The sequence below is a fragment of the Rhodamnia argentea genome, chromosome 10 (assembly GCF_020921035.1).
Source record: "Rhodamnia argentea isolate NSW1041297 chromosome 10, ASM2092103v1, whole genome shotgun sequence".
Classification (NCBI taxonomy): Eukaryota; Viridiplantae; Streptophyta; class Magnoliopsida; order Myrtales; family Myrtaceae; genus Rhodamnia; species Rhodamnia argentea.
In genome coordinates, this window is record NC_063159.1 from 19,553,381 (window position 1) to 19,570,202 (window position 16,822).

General features: G+C 41.2%; 3 protein-coding genes across 11 annotated transcripts; 2 read left to right on the top strand and 1 right to left on the bottom strand.

Annotated features, from left to right (window-relative positions):
- The first annotated feature begins 747 nt into the window (after nt 1-747).
- LOC115747692 (protein RADIALIS-like 4) lies at nt 748-3,566 on the top strand. Of its 8 annotated transcripts, none has more exons than XR_007196711.1 (3): nt 748-974; nt 1,070-1,934; nt 3,072-3,566. XR_007196711.1 is itself a non-coding variant. In XM_048271377.1 (3 exons), exons 2-3 carry the CDS (start codon nt 1,654-1,656, stop codon nt 3,097-3,099), a joined length of 324 nt encoding a protein of 107 aa, XP_048127334.1. In that variant the 5' UTR covers nt 750-1,018; nt 1,362-1,653; the 3' UTR covers nt 3,100-3,566. The 8 variants fall into 8 exon arrangements, 6 of the variants coding, with proteins under 6 accessions (XP_048127334.1, XP_048127339.1, XP_048127335.1 ...); XM_048271377.1 differs by having other exon boundaries at nt 750-1,018; nt 1,362-1,934; nt 3,057-3,566; XM_048271382.1 differs by having other exon boundaries at nt 750-1,018; nt 1,433-1,934; nt 3,057-3,566.
- Nucleotides 3,567-6,419: 2,853 nt separating this feature from the next.
- On the bottom strand, nt 6,420-9,738 carry LOC115747688. Of its 2 annotated transcripts, none has more exons than XM_030683936.2 (4): nt 9,176-9,723; nt 8,177-8,757; nt 6,957-7,472; nt 6,420-6,744 (listed from the first exon to the last, which is right to left on the bottom strand). In XM_030683936.2, exons 1-4 carry the CDS (start codon nt 9,417-9,419, stop codon nt 6,604-6,606), a joined length of 1,482 nt encoding a protein of 493 aa, XP_030539796.1. In that variant the 5' UTR covers nt 9,420-9,723; the 3' UTR covers nt 6,420-6,603. The 2 variants fall into 2 exon arrangements, with proteins under 2 accessions (XP_030539796.1, XP_030539798.1); XM_030683938.2 differs by lacking the exon at nt 6,420-6,744 and adding an exon at nt 6,796-6,838 and having other exon boundaries at nt 6,870-7,472; nt 9,176-9,738.
- A 4,422-nt stretch (nt 9,739-14,160) lies between these two features.
- On the top strand, nt 14,161-15,841 carry LOC115747689 (acyl transferase 4). Its single transcript, XM_030683939.2, has 2 exons — nt 14,161-14,658; nt 14,762-15,841. The coding sequence occupies exons 1-2, from the start codon at nt 14,251-14,253 to the stop codon at nt 15,635-15,637; spliced, it is 1,284 nt and encodes a 427-aa protein (XP_030539799.1). The 5' UTR covers nt 14,161-14,250; the 3' UTR covers nt 15,638-15,841.
- Nucleotides 15,842-16,822: the final 981 nt, after the last annotated feature.

Genomic DNA, 16,822 nt, shown 5'->3' on the forward strand with positions numbered 1-16,822 from the left:
AAAGGAGTTGGTTTTATCAATTTAACAAGTTTTAGAACTTGATTGTACTTTTTGAAAGTTTTATGACTCGATTGCACTTTCTGACGAGTTTTAGGACTGAATTATCGTTTTGAAAGTTTTAGGATCCAATTGTACTTTCGTGATAAATCTTAAGACTTCTAGTATATTTATCCCATTTAGCTAAATATAGTGTAGAAATCAAGTGGGACCGACAAATCATAACCTTTTGGTTGAGTCATGTATGGGTCCATGCCATGACTAGTTCACTTTTTATAAGGCAATAGTATTTCTCCTTGTATGAGGACTTAGGGGAGTGCTTAATACAATATATGCCATCGATATGCAAATTGGCATACTTGGTAACATGACATATTACAATTAGATTTTCAAACAAGTGAATCATATCGACACTTAATGTCAATCCGCCACATCACTTAACACGTCAATTTCAATATATCTATCGCGGTTCACTTTTATATTCGAGTTAACAATGGCCATGTTTAAGGTCTTGTTTCTGAGTCACCATAGTGGTCATTTCCATGTAGAGATAAGCAAGAGGAAAATGTAATTTCTTTGAATATCGGAGGCTGACGCCAATTTTTTAGGTGAAGTGGGATAAGTAAAAGCCCAAAAAGAGGTCAAATGATATGGTGCAACTGCAAATCCCCTGGGGTCCATTGCTGTCCGGATTGAAGGAGACAGCTGGTTAACAATCAACACACAAAAAAGGTTATTCTGCTCAAGTTAGGAATGGAGATTAAGTTCATGTTTCTCACTTGCTGACAGATCCAGACAGGGAAAAACTTGACCCAAAAAAAAGCAATCTTTCTTTCTAGATTTTCCCCCCCATCTTTTGTTAAAAGTCTTTGAATCCATTTCCTCCCAATTTCCAGTCCTTCCTCCTAAAAAGTCCTCGAGCGTGACCCAGTTGGAGACTGTGATTTGCTTGGGATGATTTTCCAAGATAAAGTCAGGTAACGTGCAATCCCACCACAAAGTCGTTTCCCTTTCTTGCAAGGTAGAATATGCATCGAGAAATTTAAGTTGGAAATGATTTGATTGGGCGTAGGATGAAATCGGTCGGTCGTTTGCCATTATTGGGTTTTTAAATTCCTGAACCTAGGAATAAAATATGAGTGATGCTGTGGTTCCGGATCTTACACCCTTTGGAATCCAGTGCTAGAATTAGAAACAAATAGATTCTGGGTCTTGCAAGAAATGGTTAATGAAGTAATGGGTATGTCTGTTTTCGATCATTGGTTTCCAGTTTTAGTCCAAATGGATTGATCTTCAGAATTCTCGCCCTCATTGTTTAAAATCTTGGCTTCTGTCTTTATTATCTCTCTCTCTCTCTGTGCCAGTGGTTAGATTTCAATTCAGGTGAGCCAATTGTGTCTGACACCAAGACTGAATAAACAAATCTGAGCCGCAGATGACACCTGAAACCCAAAAAGCAAGAAGTGGGTGGTGTTTGTGCTCATAGAATCAAGCAAGGAATCAGAGAAAAAGGTCTGATTTATTGCCATCTGTGTCTTGGCTGAGTGCAAGAATTTGAAGTAGAATCTGGGGAAGACTTTGTTTCTTTGAAAGAAAACAATCGACTTCTGATTGTCCAGTTTTCTGGGGGATTTGATCTTGGTGGTATCGTTGAGGATGGGTGAATTCCCCAAGGAGTGGAGTTGGGAAGAGAACAAGCTCTTTGAGGTGGCTCTGGCAATGGTGGATGAACAAGATCCGGATCGGTGGGAGGCCGTTGCGGCCATTGTCGGAGGGAAGAAGAGCGTAGAGGAAGTGCAGAGACATTATGTAATCCTTTTGGAGGATTTGCACTTCATTGAATCTGGGTGTCTTGATCACGAACTGGAGGATGCTCAGTCATATGGTCAAGTTGAGTGTATTAGTCAGTCAGTGTATTGGACAGATGAGGATCAAAAGTAAGTCGCCTCTCTTCATGTAATTGATAGCTCTTGTTTTTCCCCCCCACAATTACATAACTTGGCATACACAAATACTCTCCCGCTGCTCCAGTTCTGCAATTTGTCCTTTAACTTAGTCGATTTTAGATTGTTTTTTCCTCTCTTGCAGTTTGATCTGTTCTTCAAATTTCAATGCTAGAAAATTTCCAGCTTGTTCTGTATTTCTTGATAGGCATTAGGGAGGTTTGCAGACATTTTTTGGCGCTTTTGAGCTGAAGTGAAGGGCCTGTTTTTCTTGTATTGGTATTACTAGAATGAGCTTTAGCAAATATGATTTTGGAGATATATGAACCTAGCAAATAAGCTCTGGAGGGTCAAAACTGGTATGGAACTCGTTTACTCTTCCTGTTAGCCTTGCAGAAAAACTACAAAAAACCGGCATAAGAAACCAAGAAGAAAAGAAACTGGTAGGAAGAGGAGAACCAGCTCCAGTATTCCAGAGGGGACAAACCCGCTGTTCAGTCTCCTAATTACCATGTCTACGCCGAAACTTCGGAAAGAAATGGCCCTTTTTCCACATCTCTCTGCCTTTTTCTTGCTGTACAGACTATGGGATTGATCGAGAGACTGCAATACATGGGCTTTTATTTCATGTCCGGGAATTTTGTCGATCCTAACACAAACCCCCCTTTTCTCCCAGAGAAAACTAAAGGAAGTAACAGTTCATATTTCCAACTGCTCATATTCAATGGTGCCCCATAATTGTCGCTTGACTAGATGCCCTTCAGTAAATTTTATTGTTATCAAGCAATATAGATGCTCTTGCTATTTTTATCAAGCTGTCTTTGCTTGACCGGGTGATTGTTTCGATGTCGCCATTGAAATGCATGTAACATCCTAAAAAGAGTCTTCTGGAATTTTGGTCGCCTATCTCCACTGCTTCGTTAACAGGTCAATAGGGAAGAAGTAACAAGATTCAGAACTATCTATCTCATTTTTTATTGATCTGAAAATCCTTCAAATTTTGGTTTTATATAACGCAGTTCTTTTCGATATTTCTCATTAGCTCCTGCTATGGCTTTGACAGTTTGCATGATTATGTTGTCATTCTCTTCTGGAGTTTGAATTAATTGGTCTTAGGTACCTTATCTGCAGATTGCTCATTCAGTTGGACATAAACTGATCAGTAAAGCCCAAGAGCCATTCATTCAAGCAGTTTGTCTCTTAATTGAGAGCTCATGCCTAAGCAGAAGACAGACAGTAGTACTTCAGTATTTTGCTGTTATTTCTGTATTTCTTCTTTATCCTTCTGATGTTTCGTCGACAAATGAAGTTCAAGTGGCAAGTTTGATCACTGTATTAGCAAAATGTATCCGAAACCTTGTCCACCAAACTTCTAGTGATCAATGTAAATACGGCTAAAGAATCGCGATGGGAAGTTGTGGGTTTATGTTATTCTCTTCAGGTTAGCGTCTTGTGCTTTGTTCCTTCCTGTTCTTTTGGTTTTGCGACCCCAGATCGTGTGAGCTGCAGCGTTCGGTTTACTGAAGCTTTTTAACTCATTTGAACAAACAGAAATTGATGCTTTTGTATTCTCTGGTGGTGAAGTGAATTGATCAGACCCTAAAGTAGGCTTCTTTAAGCTGTCAATGAGTGTGCATTCATTCATGTAATTGCAAGATAAGAGGAGAGTATAATATTTCTTCAAGTAAAATCTTTGCTCCCAAGGCATTGAAACTATGGTTTAACTCTTCATCTGTCCACCAATGTACATAGTCTACATCCAAAAGAAAAAATATACATGAGAATGCTTCTGAGATCCTTCATCATCAACCGCCCGTGGGAATTGGTTGGTATAGTTGGCAAAGCTCCTGGCGGCCTTCTGCCTTGAACCATGCTTATGCTCATGTATCAATGCCCTACAAGATATCACCTAGCTTTTTTCAAGCCTGAGTGCTGGTGCGTAGGGAATACAATCCTACCCGAAAAGTTCAATGAGAGAAGGGTCGGACTGGTTGGCACAGGATGCTCTTTCTCAAACACCAGACCGAGGTTCCACACGAGTAAGTTCTCGTTTAGAAATCAAGAACCACATCCTCTCGACACATGTCTAAAATCAGCTTTGCACAATCTTTACCTGAATGCCGTTTTGAGTACGAAAGATGTGCCGAGTCAATCCCATGACAGATGCAACAAAAAGGTACCAATTTGAACTGGCAAGCAAGAATTGATGTAAATATTGAGCTCACAAGATCACTGAACAGACGGACTTTACTCTTCACCCACTTGACTTTTGAGTCCTGCCATTTGTGGTCCAGAGATCCTCTCCATAAAGAGAGACCTTACCTCATCTCCAGCAAATAGGCTTACGCCACATCAGGAGATTCTCAACCAGCGGCGACATTCTCGTTTGTTGCTTCTCTGATCTCCATTCCCACAGACAACATCAACAAAATGAAAACAAAAATAAAAATAAAAAGAAAGCAAATAAATTCTTTCCCTACTCATCAAGCAGGGAGGAGGAGGAGGAGGAGGAGCAGAGGGAAGAGGCAACAGCCAGGGAAGAGGCAGTGCAGGGTCGAGCCAAAACAGCCCCTGTCTCTGTCAATAACTCAATCCATGCTCTGCCTCTTCCCAGCCTCTGCTCTGTCCCCCTTTTTTACCTCAAACATCGACGCTAAAACCAAATGCCCTTCACTCTTCCCTTCAATCTCCGCCCACAATTCTTGACCGCACAAGCCTCGTTTTCCCAGATTTTGATCCAGAACTGCGTTGTCTAGGAACCGATATAAGTTTCAAGAACATAGTACACACGTACTAGCATCTCACCGGACGGACCCGTGTACTGCACAGGCCCTTGCGGTACTGGGCCAAATACTAAACGTACTAAATTCTTGCCCTGCTGTACTCCCTCCATTATTTAGAGTATATTTCAGAGTTCCCGACTTGCGGAAAGCGCAATTTGGCTTCTTTCGACACAAAGACTTAAGCGAATTCCAACGATCGCTTGTGCGTTTACAGTTACGTATCGGATGGAGTAATTTGATTCCTAGTCCTCTAGGAATCATCCAAGGAGATATTACAGGCATGAGCAGCAAAGTACGGCTATGGTGGTCCTCCCAGCAAAACCCCACTCGCCATTTTTTGTTCGCATGAGAAGAAATGAACTGAAGTTGCTGGTACTGTGACGTTGGTGGATGGCCAACCATTTTGAAGAACTAAATGGACCGGCCTGACAAGAACGGGCCACTCCATGCCGAACCACGAAACATAAGTGGGCCTGCAATTTGGATTTTTGGGACTGCTTGCTATCCTTAAAAAATTTCAATTTTTAACTTTTGTCTCAATTATACCTTTTGTCTCATAAAAAAATCATCAATTTTATATCTAATCTCAATTATACCCTAAACCTTTTTTTTTATTGTCCTATAAAATACCTCAACTTCAGGTCATGTCTCGATTCAACCATAAATTTTTCTTTTTATCCTATGAAAAACTCTCAACTTTAGATCTTATCCCAACTTTATCCTAAAATTTTTGAAGTCTCATAAAAAAAATCACAAAATTTTATTTAATTGACAAATCAACACCCAAGAACCCTTTATTCAAAATTTCTCTTTGACAAGCGTCCTAAATGCAAGCTCTCCGACCAAGAAAGATGTAACATTCCCAAACACGAGATATTGAAGACCGAGCGCAAAATCACCGAGGAAGATTTTGATAGAGGGTTAATGGAGGCAGATTTACGACTCAAGTAAAATTTGGTGATCTTTTATGAGATAATAAAATCAGAGTAAAATCGAAAATGGACCTAAAGTTAGACTTTTCACAAGACAAAAAAAAAAGTTTATGGTAGAATTGGTACTGTAACTAAAGTTGATGACTATTTACGAGACAAAAAAAGTTCAAAGTAAAATTGAGAATGGACCTAAAAATAGTTTATGGTTAAATTGAGACTGCATTTAAAGTTGAATGTTTTTTTGCGAGACTAAAAAGTCGAATTGAATTAAGAGCTAAAACTTAAAGTTTTGTTTTTAAGGGCAGTAGGCCTTTTTGGGACCGAAGAATTCCATGCTTTTACGAAAGGCGAACCTCGTCAAGCACGGCAACTTACGACGTCTCTTCCGGGCATTATAAAGTGGCTTAACATAGATCTCGTGATGGCCTTTCTTTTTGACGCAAATCAAGCGCCTTTGCTGCTCAGATCACATGGCAGTAGGCCCATTCAACCCCATGGTCTCGTCTTACCGCCCTCTTACCGACGCATCTTTCGCTTTCGGAGACGACAAAGGAGGCACCTTCACGACTCTCTGTTTTAGTAAAAGAGTAACGAAGGTCACGCAGCGTGGGTGCTCGGTTTTATGCGCCCGCGAATTCATGGATTGCCCGGCTTCAGTTTGCTGCATTACTGTTGTAAACTCGACTGCCTCTTCGTCGAATAGCACAGAAGCATGAAGAAAATGTGGACCCGTATTAACATGCTGGATGCAGGAAGATCTGATATTCAATGTTCTGGTTTCTTGTGTATGAATTCTGTGACAACAATGAAGTGAACATCCCGGATTCAATAAGCCACGCCCTTACGGGCTTGTTAGGCTTCTTGATCTCGATACTCTTTTACCACAAGCAAGTTTTCTGACTGTCTATTCTATTATTTTTGGGAAGAATGCAGGAGACAGAACACGAATCATGCCGTGTTTGTCGATGGAACGAGGACGTCAAAGTCAGAGAGAGTCCACTCTGCCACTTCATCCTTGTTACTGACGAAAATCTCGGTGCCCATGTCGATGGATGTCCAAATTCTCTGAGCTGGAGTAGTTCCAGGATCCTGCATTGTGATCAACTAGCAACATTCATTTACATGAATGGCACTGATGCAAAACTACGCGTGCCCGGAGCACGTTCAGAATGATAGATAGCTGCTTGACATGAGAAATGCGTATATAGCATCACCGGCACGATAAAAGATGACTACCTTTCAAGAGGGATTAAGCGATCATTATAGTAATAATAGCAATGATATTGAACTAGTTTGCTGACCTGATAGAAGTAGAGCCTAGAAGATAATCCACCAACATCGAGCTCCCAAGTTCTTCCATCCCCAACCCAACCGTCCCCTTGTTTCGTCGGATAGCCATACTTGGCCCAGATAGGGTGTGGCAACAGCTGAACCAGCTCTTGCGCCTGAGGATTACTGTACGGGTCGCACGTGCTCACAGGTTTCTCCAAGTGCTGCGCGTTGCCGGGAGCGCAGTAGTAGTGATAAGCCGAGTATGGGAAGTTTGCAGTGTCATTTCTGTAGATCTTTTTGTTGTCGGGCGTTATGTGATACGGCGGGCAATTGCCTAAGCCACTGGGGCTGCACCAAGCTGGAGTTTCGGGGTTGATGATCATCTCGCTGTATCGGGTGACATCAGTGCTCACATCGCCATCGCAAGGGTCGCCGTTGTTCTTCCAACAGCTGCCTATGTCGACTAAATAAAACTGGCTCTTGGGACCACCCCCTTGCTTGATGTCCAAGGTCACTCTCACTTTAAAATTAGGCGATTCAGGAAGCTGAAAGAAACAACATCATGAACATAAAGCGACAACTAGAAGATGGTCGAATTTGATTCATTAGCTTGCTAGAAGCAATTCAGACGCTACATGAAAAATAGCAATCACGAACTAATAGTATATTGCCCAATCATGTGCTTTAACCTTACTCTGATGTTAAATATTAGACACCCACCTACAATCTGCTATTATTGAACACTTCAGATAAAGACCGATGACCAACCCAAATTCGTTCTCCCCTGTTTTTTGAAGTGCCACTCGGTAATGGTAAAGAAGAATAGATCGATTACTTCAATGAAACATCGAATTCTTGATGAAGCAAAAGGTACTGAAAGATGAAAATCTTCCAGAATCTTTCCAAGTTGGTTTAAGTTCAACTCATGCAGCCCCGGACACTAAGAACAAGCTCAACTACTTCATCACGAGAATCCAGTGTGGACTGGTGAATGAATCCAATTCCTGGTCTCCAGCTCTGTACTGGTGGAATTAGAAGCAACTTTTTTTCTGTTTTCTATTAAAGAAGACAGCTACAGGAAACGTCTAGGAAATCTATCTCCTCTCCAATCCAGTTAGATTGACGAATCATGTTCATGCAGAGAGGCTGATGAATTATTGATTACCTATGCATCTTCCAACCAATCAAGCTAAGTAAATGCCAACAGCATACCTCTCTCTCTCTCTCTCTCTCATTTATAAGGACTTACTGTTTTGAGCATCCCTCTGGTGTCATAAGGGTACCCACCGGAGAACCCTTTGGTTGCATCAGCCCTGAGGTAGAGCATCAGCCATGGGTACTTCTTTGAGGTCTTGAGTTTGTTATGAAATTTCCAACTTCCTTCACCTACCTTCTTGTCCCAGACCACCTCATAGTACGACGCCCCATCATTCTCCTTCCCAATGTCAGAACCCATATCATAAGTCCCATTGAAGCTCCCTCTCATCGTACCATCGCCTAGTAACCTTGTCTGCTGGTGATTCAAAACTGGCTGGTTCATACACCCGGCACCGAAGCAGGGGAACCTCCCTGGCTTGAAAGGCGGCGCCTTTTTCCCGTTCTCAGGGCACAGGCCGGAGGTGGTGTCGTAATTGCCATTCTTGAGCATCACCATCCAGAATTGCCATGGCCTTGGGGTGTCCGAGACTTGGCACAGAGAGCCCAAGTAGAGCTCCTTTTCAACAGCATACATGTCTGGGTCTTTCTGGGCTTCTGGGGATAGACCTGGGAACGATTTGCCCACCCCAAGCTGGTTATCAGCTTCTGTTACCTTGGGTTTCAATGCAGCACCTGCCCTTGTCATAACAAAGAACAAGCTTTCAACAGAACAAAACGAAAACGGAAAATGGGAAAGACATGATACATTCCCACTTACAAGAAAAGAAATTGAATTCATCTTTTCTGAACACAAAAAAAAAGGGCTTTTTTGTTTTGTCTTTTCATTTCTGGGCATGCAAAAGATGATATCAGATGGATGAGTCCAAGTAATTTTGAAGAGCCACTGTCCCTAATATCAATATGATCTGATGAATGACAATTTTCGTCTGATTACTGAATGAGACAGAACAGAAAAGAAAGCTATGGAAATGGAGAAGAAGAAGAAACAACTTTTAGTGCACAGTCTTCTTACTGCTTTACTCTTTCCCTTTTCTATTCTTTTCTTTTCTTTTTTACTCTCGTGATGGGGGTGGTGTGTCTCTGTGCTTACTTGACTCCAGATCGAAGCAATCGGCCGCTCTCGGACTGCCCATGCCAGGAGCTTCTTGGCCAACTTCATTGCAGAAGTTCCAAGCTTCAAAACCCACTCTCAGCCCGTCCCTTCTCATTCCTGGGTCACCCACTGCCGACACATACTCAGCACTTCTGGCGCAAGACATCATTAGCAGTAGTAGCACAAACCCAAGCAACAAAAACAGGGGATGCAAATGCTTCTCCACAGGCGCAGTACCCATCTGAATATGGGCTGTTGTTTTCTCTCCTCTCTTTTAGTGCTTGAGAGACGGAACCTGGGATTGGGTTTTCTTATATACGGCGACTCGTGAGGACCATCCTGGCCCCAGGAGGATTTCGCCCTTCCTCTGCCTCGTCTCTTTGATGGATATAATAAGGTAAAACAGACCCATTTGGTAATTCGGGTTAATGGGCATCGCTGTAATTGCAACGGATAGAGAAACCTCCAACTCGACCGCTGTCTTCCATTTTTGCACCTCAATTTAAGGCGGAAATCTGTACTTTCCTCTTTGGTCTTCCTTCACTCAATCATGCGTTAAAAACATAATCTTTTTCACCGGTTCATACCGTAAATCAGAGTGGACAGACGTGCTTTCTCTTTTAATCGGCAAAGAACAGATTTTCGCCATCTCTCTCTCTCTCTCTCTCTCTGGTCTTTCGCTAAAGGACGATTTCAACATGCACGATCGACGGCAGGTGATTCACAGCCACAGGGGAAAAAGCAAAGGGAACAAGAAAAGATCTGAGACAAGTGGCTGTGTTCTTCAGCGTTTTGGATTCAAGTGCGTCTTGTTTGATTTGCGAGATTCCTTTTCGTGTTAAGAGGGACGACGGCCGCGGCAATGGCGAAAACAGCGTGGGCACTGTCGGCTCACCGCGAGCGGCTTCCGTGTGAGTAGACAGACGTAGAGATACGAATCGCCATCGAGGGATGACGCATCAGCAGAGCCCAAGCCAGAGGAGAAAACATTCGCCTGTCCCGGATGCCCACGTCAGCAAAGTCCTGAACCACTGCGAAGCCGGATTTTTCTTTTTCCATATTTTTACTTGTGGCTTCCTAAGTAACAGTGACAACGCGATACGATGTGATATGCCGACACATAATTTCTAAAATATAAATTTCGATGTATATTAAATATATATTTTAATATAAATATCAACGATGAATTTTTTCTTTTTCTATTAAGAATTGACGATTAAGTTTTTTTTTTTTTGTGGTTAGGTATATTAATTTTGAAGTGGTTAGATATATCGCTTAAATATATGTTTTGGTAAATTTATATTTTGATCCCTAATTTATTGAAAATACTTTAAATTAACTCCATGCATGTCCAAATGACGTCTCGACATTATTGATCGCATGTCGGAGAGTGGCAGACATGACATATGGACTCTGAAGAGTGTCGATGTTTTTCTATGTGGCTTCCTAGTCGGTGATTGGTTTAAAAAAAAAAAATCTTTCTATTTGTTTTGTGCAATACAGTTCTTACACGATTGAAAATTTCAAACAAAAGCTCGAGACGCAATCGTATATTTTAGTGGAGGGTATAAAATCGATATTATTTAAAATAAAAGTTTGAAGTCACCGTCTTAATTTTAAATAAATGCCCGAGCTCATCGGCCGGAAATCTTGGAGGATTCTTCATATATTATGAACCGAACACCAGTCAAAACATGATAATGTACTTTTGGACAGATTTTCAATAAAGCAGGTAGGATTCAATTAAAATATGTGATCTCAGAAACTGCCGACGATTTTCGTCGGGGAAGATGTGTGGCGACCGAAAGGAGAAATGGACTACAGGGGGTTGACCAACACGAACCGTGCATTGACTCGCCGCCGCGGTGGAAATGAAAAAAAAAAAAAATACAGCTGATAATTGATTAGATGGTGATCAAATGAAAACAAAAATAAGATCCCAAAAAATTCCACGATATTTCAGGGTTTATTTTTGTTGAGCGCAACCCAACATATTCGAGATTTGATTTGAAATAATTGCTCGTCGAGGGTAGAACCTTGAAAAGAAAGAATACGGAAATGGAATCAACTTTAGTGATTGCCCAAATTAGAGGGATTCCAACCAATCGAGGAAATTTTTAATTAAGGAGTTGATTACGAAATCAATTAGAAAGGATTTTAAATTAGGCCGGACGTCCACCACTATAAAGTATAAACGGAGGGTTTGTGTGGAGGTTACCTTGTGACACTCCAGAGAAATCACAAAGTCTTCAACAATATGTAAACACAATAGATCTTCAAAGTTCATCAAGTAAGGTTGTGTTTTGTGACGGTTGTGAGGATTTATTGTCAAAGAGATACTGTTAGAGTGTCAATTGTAATACTTTGATTATAGTGAATCGGTTCTTGGACCGACTTCTCACAATTTTTTTCCCAAACTAAAATTTTCACGTAAAAACTTTTGATGCGTCTTTGTTATTTCTCTTATTGCTGTGTCATTTCATTTTTTTCTCCAAAGAGAATATTATAGCTACATATTGCGCGAATTTAATGGTTAGAATTCAATTGCGGTCAATTGCTTACATCAATTTATTATTATTAGAATATGGAAGGGGAGTGGGCTATCAACGTCGACGATCATCTTCGGAGGTGTTGGTCCGCACCCATGTCAAAATGGTCAGTTCAAGTTAGGACTAGTATTTATTTTGATTGAACCGTCATTGTCATCCTACCGTGGGCACAAAGCCAGGGCTATCTTACTCGTCCCCTGACCCGACCAAAGATACACTACAGACAAATGAGAACTTCTTAAGATCGAGAAGTGATTGAGGGATTCAAATATACGATCAGAAGGGCTCGAATCACTTGGATTTCGAGAATATCAATAGCTTGTTTGGTGTATAGTATATCTATACTTTAAAGAGAAAATTTTACACATATATATATATATATAATGTTCGGGGGTGAGCTAGTTCTATCTAAAAGACCTAACCGACATCTAAATGTCATGTAGTACAATAGTAATGGAATCTCTTGCCCATTGCCGCTTGAAGAGGTCAAATCTGGCATCATGGCCCCGCAATAAAACTCTATATGTAATATTTAAACAGATAATCAGGTTAAGTATTTAACAATCCCACATTATATCTTTTTTTAAAACGATACTTTTTTAGGGTAATATCACGAAAAAATCCTAGACTAGTACGCATATAATAAATTTATTCCAAATTCATTTTTTTAATCATCAAAAACTCCAAATTGGTACACCCGTGACAAATTTACCCTCAGTAAGTTTTCGTTAAATTTGGTTAATGCCGCAAAAAAACTTAAATTAGCACACCTTTAACAAACGACTTCTAGAAAACCTAAATTGATACACTGTCCAATTGTTACATATCATTCAACTCAACAATTTCATGGTAAAATTTAACGAAAGCAGTAATTTCATGGTAAAATTTAATGAAAGTTAATGAGGTAAATTTGTCACAAATATGCCAGTTTGAAATTTTTTATCATAATATATCAATTTGAGATTTTTCGTGATATTAATCTTTTTTTAGTACTCTTAAAAAAACATTTTCAATTTCTTGAAATCAAAATTTTTCTTTATGACGTACTCCTAACAATATTTTTTTGTTGTTGAAAAACTCATTAATTTCTTCTTTTTTTTTTTGGTCTAACATTAATTTCTTATTTCTGACAGTTTTTCTGCATTAATTTCTTTTTTGAGTGGGTTGGCATGTGCTGGCGGCCGGCCTCCACCAGCGCCCAACCCCATGATTAAAACCTTGGAATCATGAGGCCAAGGACCGCTAGTGTTTGACCTGATGCAAATGGGCTCTTGGCTGGGCTTTTGGGATTGGCACGAAATACCACCACAAAGCCTTTTCCATGCTTTTCAACGTTATCTTGTTCTGTTCTAAGCCCGCGATAGATTTTGCCTTAAAAAATCATTAGTAAAGGCAGAATGATTTGAAATTGCACGAGGAGGAAGCAAAAGCCATCCTTTCAAACTTTGGATAAGATCTCTCATCGCAGCAGCAAAAGCACTCTGCAAACCAAGTTGCACGAATCTCCATCTGGACTCGTTAGAAAGTTGACATTTTGCCCACTTTGAACCAAGTTGATGAATAGGGGTCAAGAATAGTAAAAGAGACACTTATTTGACTCTCGATTTTCTGGGGAAGATTTTTTTACAAAATTTATGTTCTCGGAACAGAAATTCGTTTGATAACAACATAAAATTTATACGGTCGCCGGCGGCCGTGCCTCGACCGATGGATGGCGATCGAGGACAAGAAAGAGGAGGAGATCACATGGGAGAGAGAGAGAGTGAGCGAGCTATAAGAAGAATTTTTATTTCTTTTTTTGTTCCAGAAATGAAAAATTATTTTACCAAAAGGATTTATGTTTCAAACATGTTCTCGAAAAAAAAAAAAAACGGAATGATTATTATTCGCGGCCTTAACAGAGAATTGAGCTCGTGGACATTAACTTATAACCGAGCGGGGTATTAAAGCGATGTAATGTTATTCCCAAACTTAATGATTATGAGCTATGCTTGTTAATGGGTCGAGTCTCATCGTATTATCCTTCTATATCATAATATACAAATTTTCGTATACAGCCAATATCTTGCTGACATGTCATCATGTCATGGTGACGTGTATAGACATTAGTGGCCCAAGATAATGCCAGTCCACGTCAATGACAGGAGAGCCACAGTACAATGCACTTATCTGGTTTCATGAGTATTTCAGGAATACAACAATCCCATTCCGGCATGGCAGAATTAAGAAAAGGTTCCTTCATGTGGGCTATAGTCGCATGTGCATTGAATGGCAAGTTACTGTGACCTGATACCTAACCCATAAAAATATCATCTTCAATTTGAAAAAAAGTACACTTCCATGTCAACACCAAACACCAATTTTGGACTTCCAAGCAAAGAGTTCAATTTTGTAACATTAAGGCACCGAATATATCCACCAATCCATCTCACCCTATCGTCTTATAAAATGGCGCATAAACCTTAGTCCTTGTTTTCAGTCCTATAATTGTTAGCTCCCAGTAACCATTGGTACCGTCTTTTCATGGCCATCTCGGTGATCCGATCGAGCGATTCCTTCGTCAAACCATCCGAAAGAACTCCGTCGCATGTGTTGGATCTCTCGGCCATCGATAGAATACCGGTCTTGAGATGCAATGCGCGCACGCTCCATGTCTTTAGACATGGCCTTGATGCTGCCCGAGTTATAAAGGAAGCCTTGTCCAAGGCACTGGTTCCGTACTATCCTATTGCCGGGAGGTTGGTAGAATCTGTCCCAGGCGAGCTTCGGGTAGATTGTTCTGCGGAAGGAGTGAGGTTTGTCGAGGCTACGGCAGATTGTAAGCTCGAATCCGTCGATTATTTTGAGGATGTCGTGTCGATCCCGTATGACGAGCTTCTTCCCCGTGAGCTTCAGGACCCTGAAAGCAGAGAACCACTAGTTCAAATGCAGGTCAGGATACCAGGCTCTAATTAATCGCAGAAGTTTCAAGTTGCCATTCAAAATTTGTTCTCAAAAGACCTGTTTCTGATACTGATTGAAGTTGCGATTTCAGGTGACTCGATTCGATTGCGGCGGGTTTGTGATGGGGCTGATATTCTGCCACAGCATTTGTGATGGTCTAGGAGCTGCTCGATTCCTGGATGCACTAGGAGAGTTCGCGAGAGGCCTCGAGCGTCCCGCCGTTGAACCGGTGTGGTATAGGCACTTCTTCCCTACTCTCACCCCTCAATCTGAAAGTGATGATGTTTCTCCCCCTCAATTGCCAATCCCACCACCTCCTATGCCGAATTACCAACTACAACATGCCAACATAGACCTTCCCCTGGAAGACATCAACAAGCTCAAGCGAATCTTTCGCGAATCTACAGGTCAGAATTGCTCCACCTTCGAAGCCGTGGCTGCGAGCTTTTGGAGATCGCGGTCGCTGGCGATAGGCTCGAACCCCGGGACTGAGGTGTGCCTCGTCTTCTTCGCCAACTGCCGGCAACTCCTAGACCCTCCGTTGCCCAACGGGTTCTACGGAAACTGCTTCTTCCCTGTCACAGTAAAAGCCCCCAGTGAGCTGCTTCAGGGGGCGTCCTTCGCCGATGTGGTGAAGATCATTCAAGAAGCCAAGGAAAAGCTGCCCTCTGAGTTTGAAAAGTTCAAGAACGGAGACCCTTTGGAACATGGTGCGGACCCATTCGCACCGCCAGTCGCTTACACCACCCTGTTTCTATCGGAATGGGGTCGGCTTGGGTTCAACCAGGTAGACTATGGTTGGGGGCCTCCGATGCACGTTGTCCCTGTACAAGGATCAAGCATCATACCGGCTGGTATTGTGGGGTCTCTGCCTCTGCCGAGAAAAGGCGTGCGGCTGATGACATGGTGCATCGAGGAGGCGCATCGCCTACCCCTGCTAGATCAGATGGCGAAACTCTTCTCATGATTCTCCGAGCATGATCGAAGCGAGGACTGTCAATAAACAAGAAATTATCTACGTGCAAAAGTTTAATGCTCTGTATTTTGAGACATTGTTTTGTTCCTTTTATGGCCCGGAAGCTTTGTTATGATGACTTTGGCATGGAATGGAGAAGAGTACATCTCTGACAGAAATTGCAGGTATGAACCAAAGTTGTAAGTGGACTCTAGAACTGGGCCTGCCAATTTGCACAGGATGGGAAAGCTCAATGCTCAGGTGGACATGAAAATATGTCTAAGGCTCCGTCTGTTTAGTCAAAAATCAATGATTTCAAAAATATTATTCATAAGAAGAATCGCTTGGGTTACTTACAATAATAGCAAACGGAAAATATTTTTATTATCGGCACAATTTATATATTAACATTTCGTGGATAATGAAATACTTTCGATTCATTGATTACTGTAAGCCATACAAGTGGTGTTTTTATCATTTATTTTTCGATAAAAAGGTGGAGACTTAGTCTAGCTGAAGGTTTCCCAATGATTGACTTGGTGATACTGATAAAGTAACTGAAACAAATATCAATTGCCCGCCTTCAACAAAGAATATCCTTCCAGCATAAATATTTTTAAATCTTAATCTTTTAAACATTCGCGATGACGACTGATTTTAATTACGCAGTTGTCAGGATCTAGATGTATATTTTCTTGGCCTTGAGTCACCAAAGTACAAATTGCGACTTGATTTCAACCTGATCAAAACAAGACGAGTGGGGAGGAATAAATTAGACTTGGTTCATTAATACCTGAGTTTTTTTGTTGGCAGATTAAACATGTATTTTTTTGGTAGAAAATGAAGAGAGAAAGAGAGAAGGAGAATAATGATAGATAAACAGAGAAAATAATAAAAAGGAAAAAAAAAAACGAAAATAATAAAAAGGCCCCACTTCGGTCAAAATGGAAAAAGGGCCAGATCCAATTCGCGCAGCCCACTAATCCGCATCCCCAGCCTCAACTCGTCAAGCCCACGCAACTCCGAGACAAGGTACCGGTAATTATGACCCGATTTGCAATGTGACCCGGCATTCCCGGCTTCTAATGGTCCCCGAGATTTGACCCGATGTGCAATGTGATCTCCGAACTTTTAATTTGACCAAGTATGGTCCATGAACTTTGGAATATGTTCAACTTAATCCATAAACTATAGGAA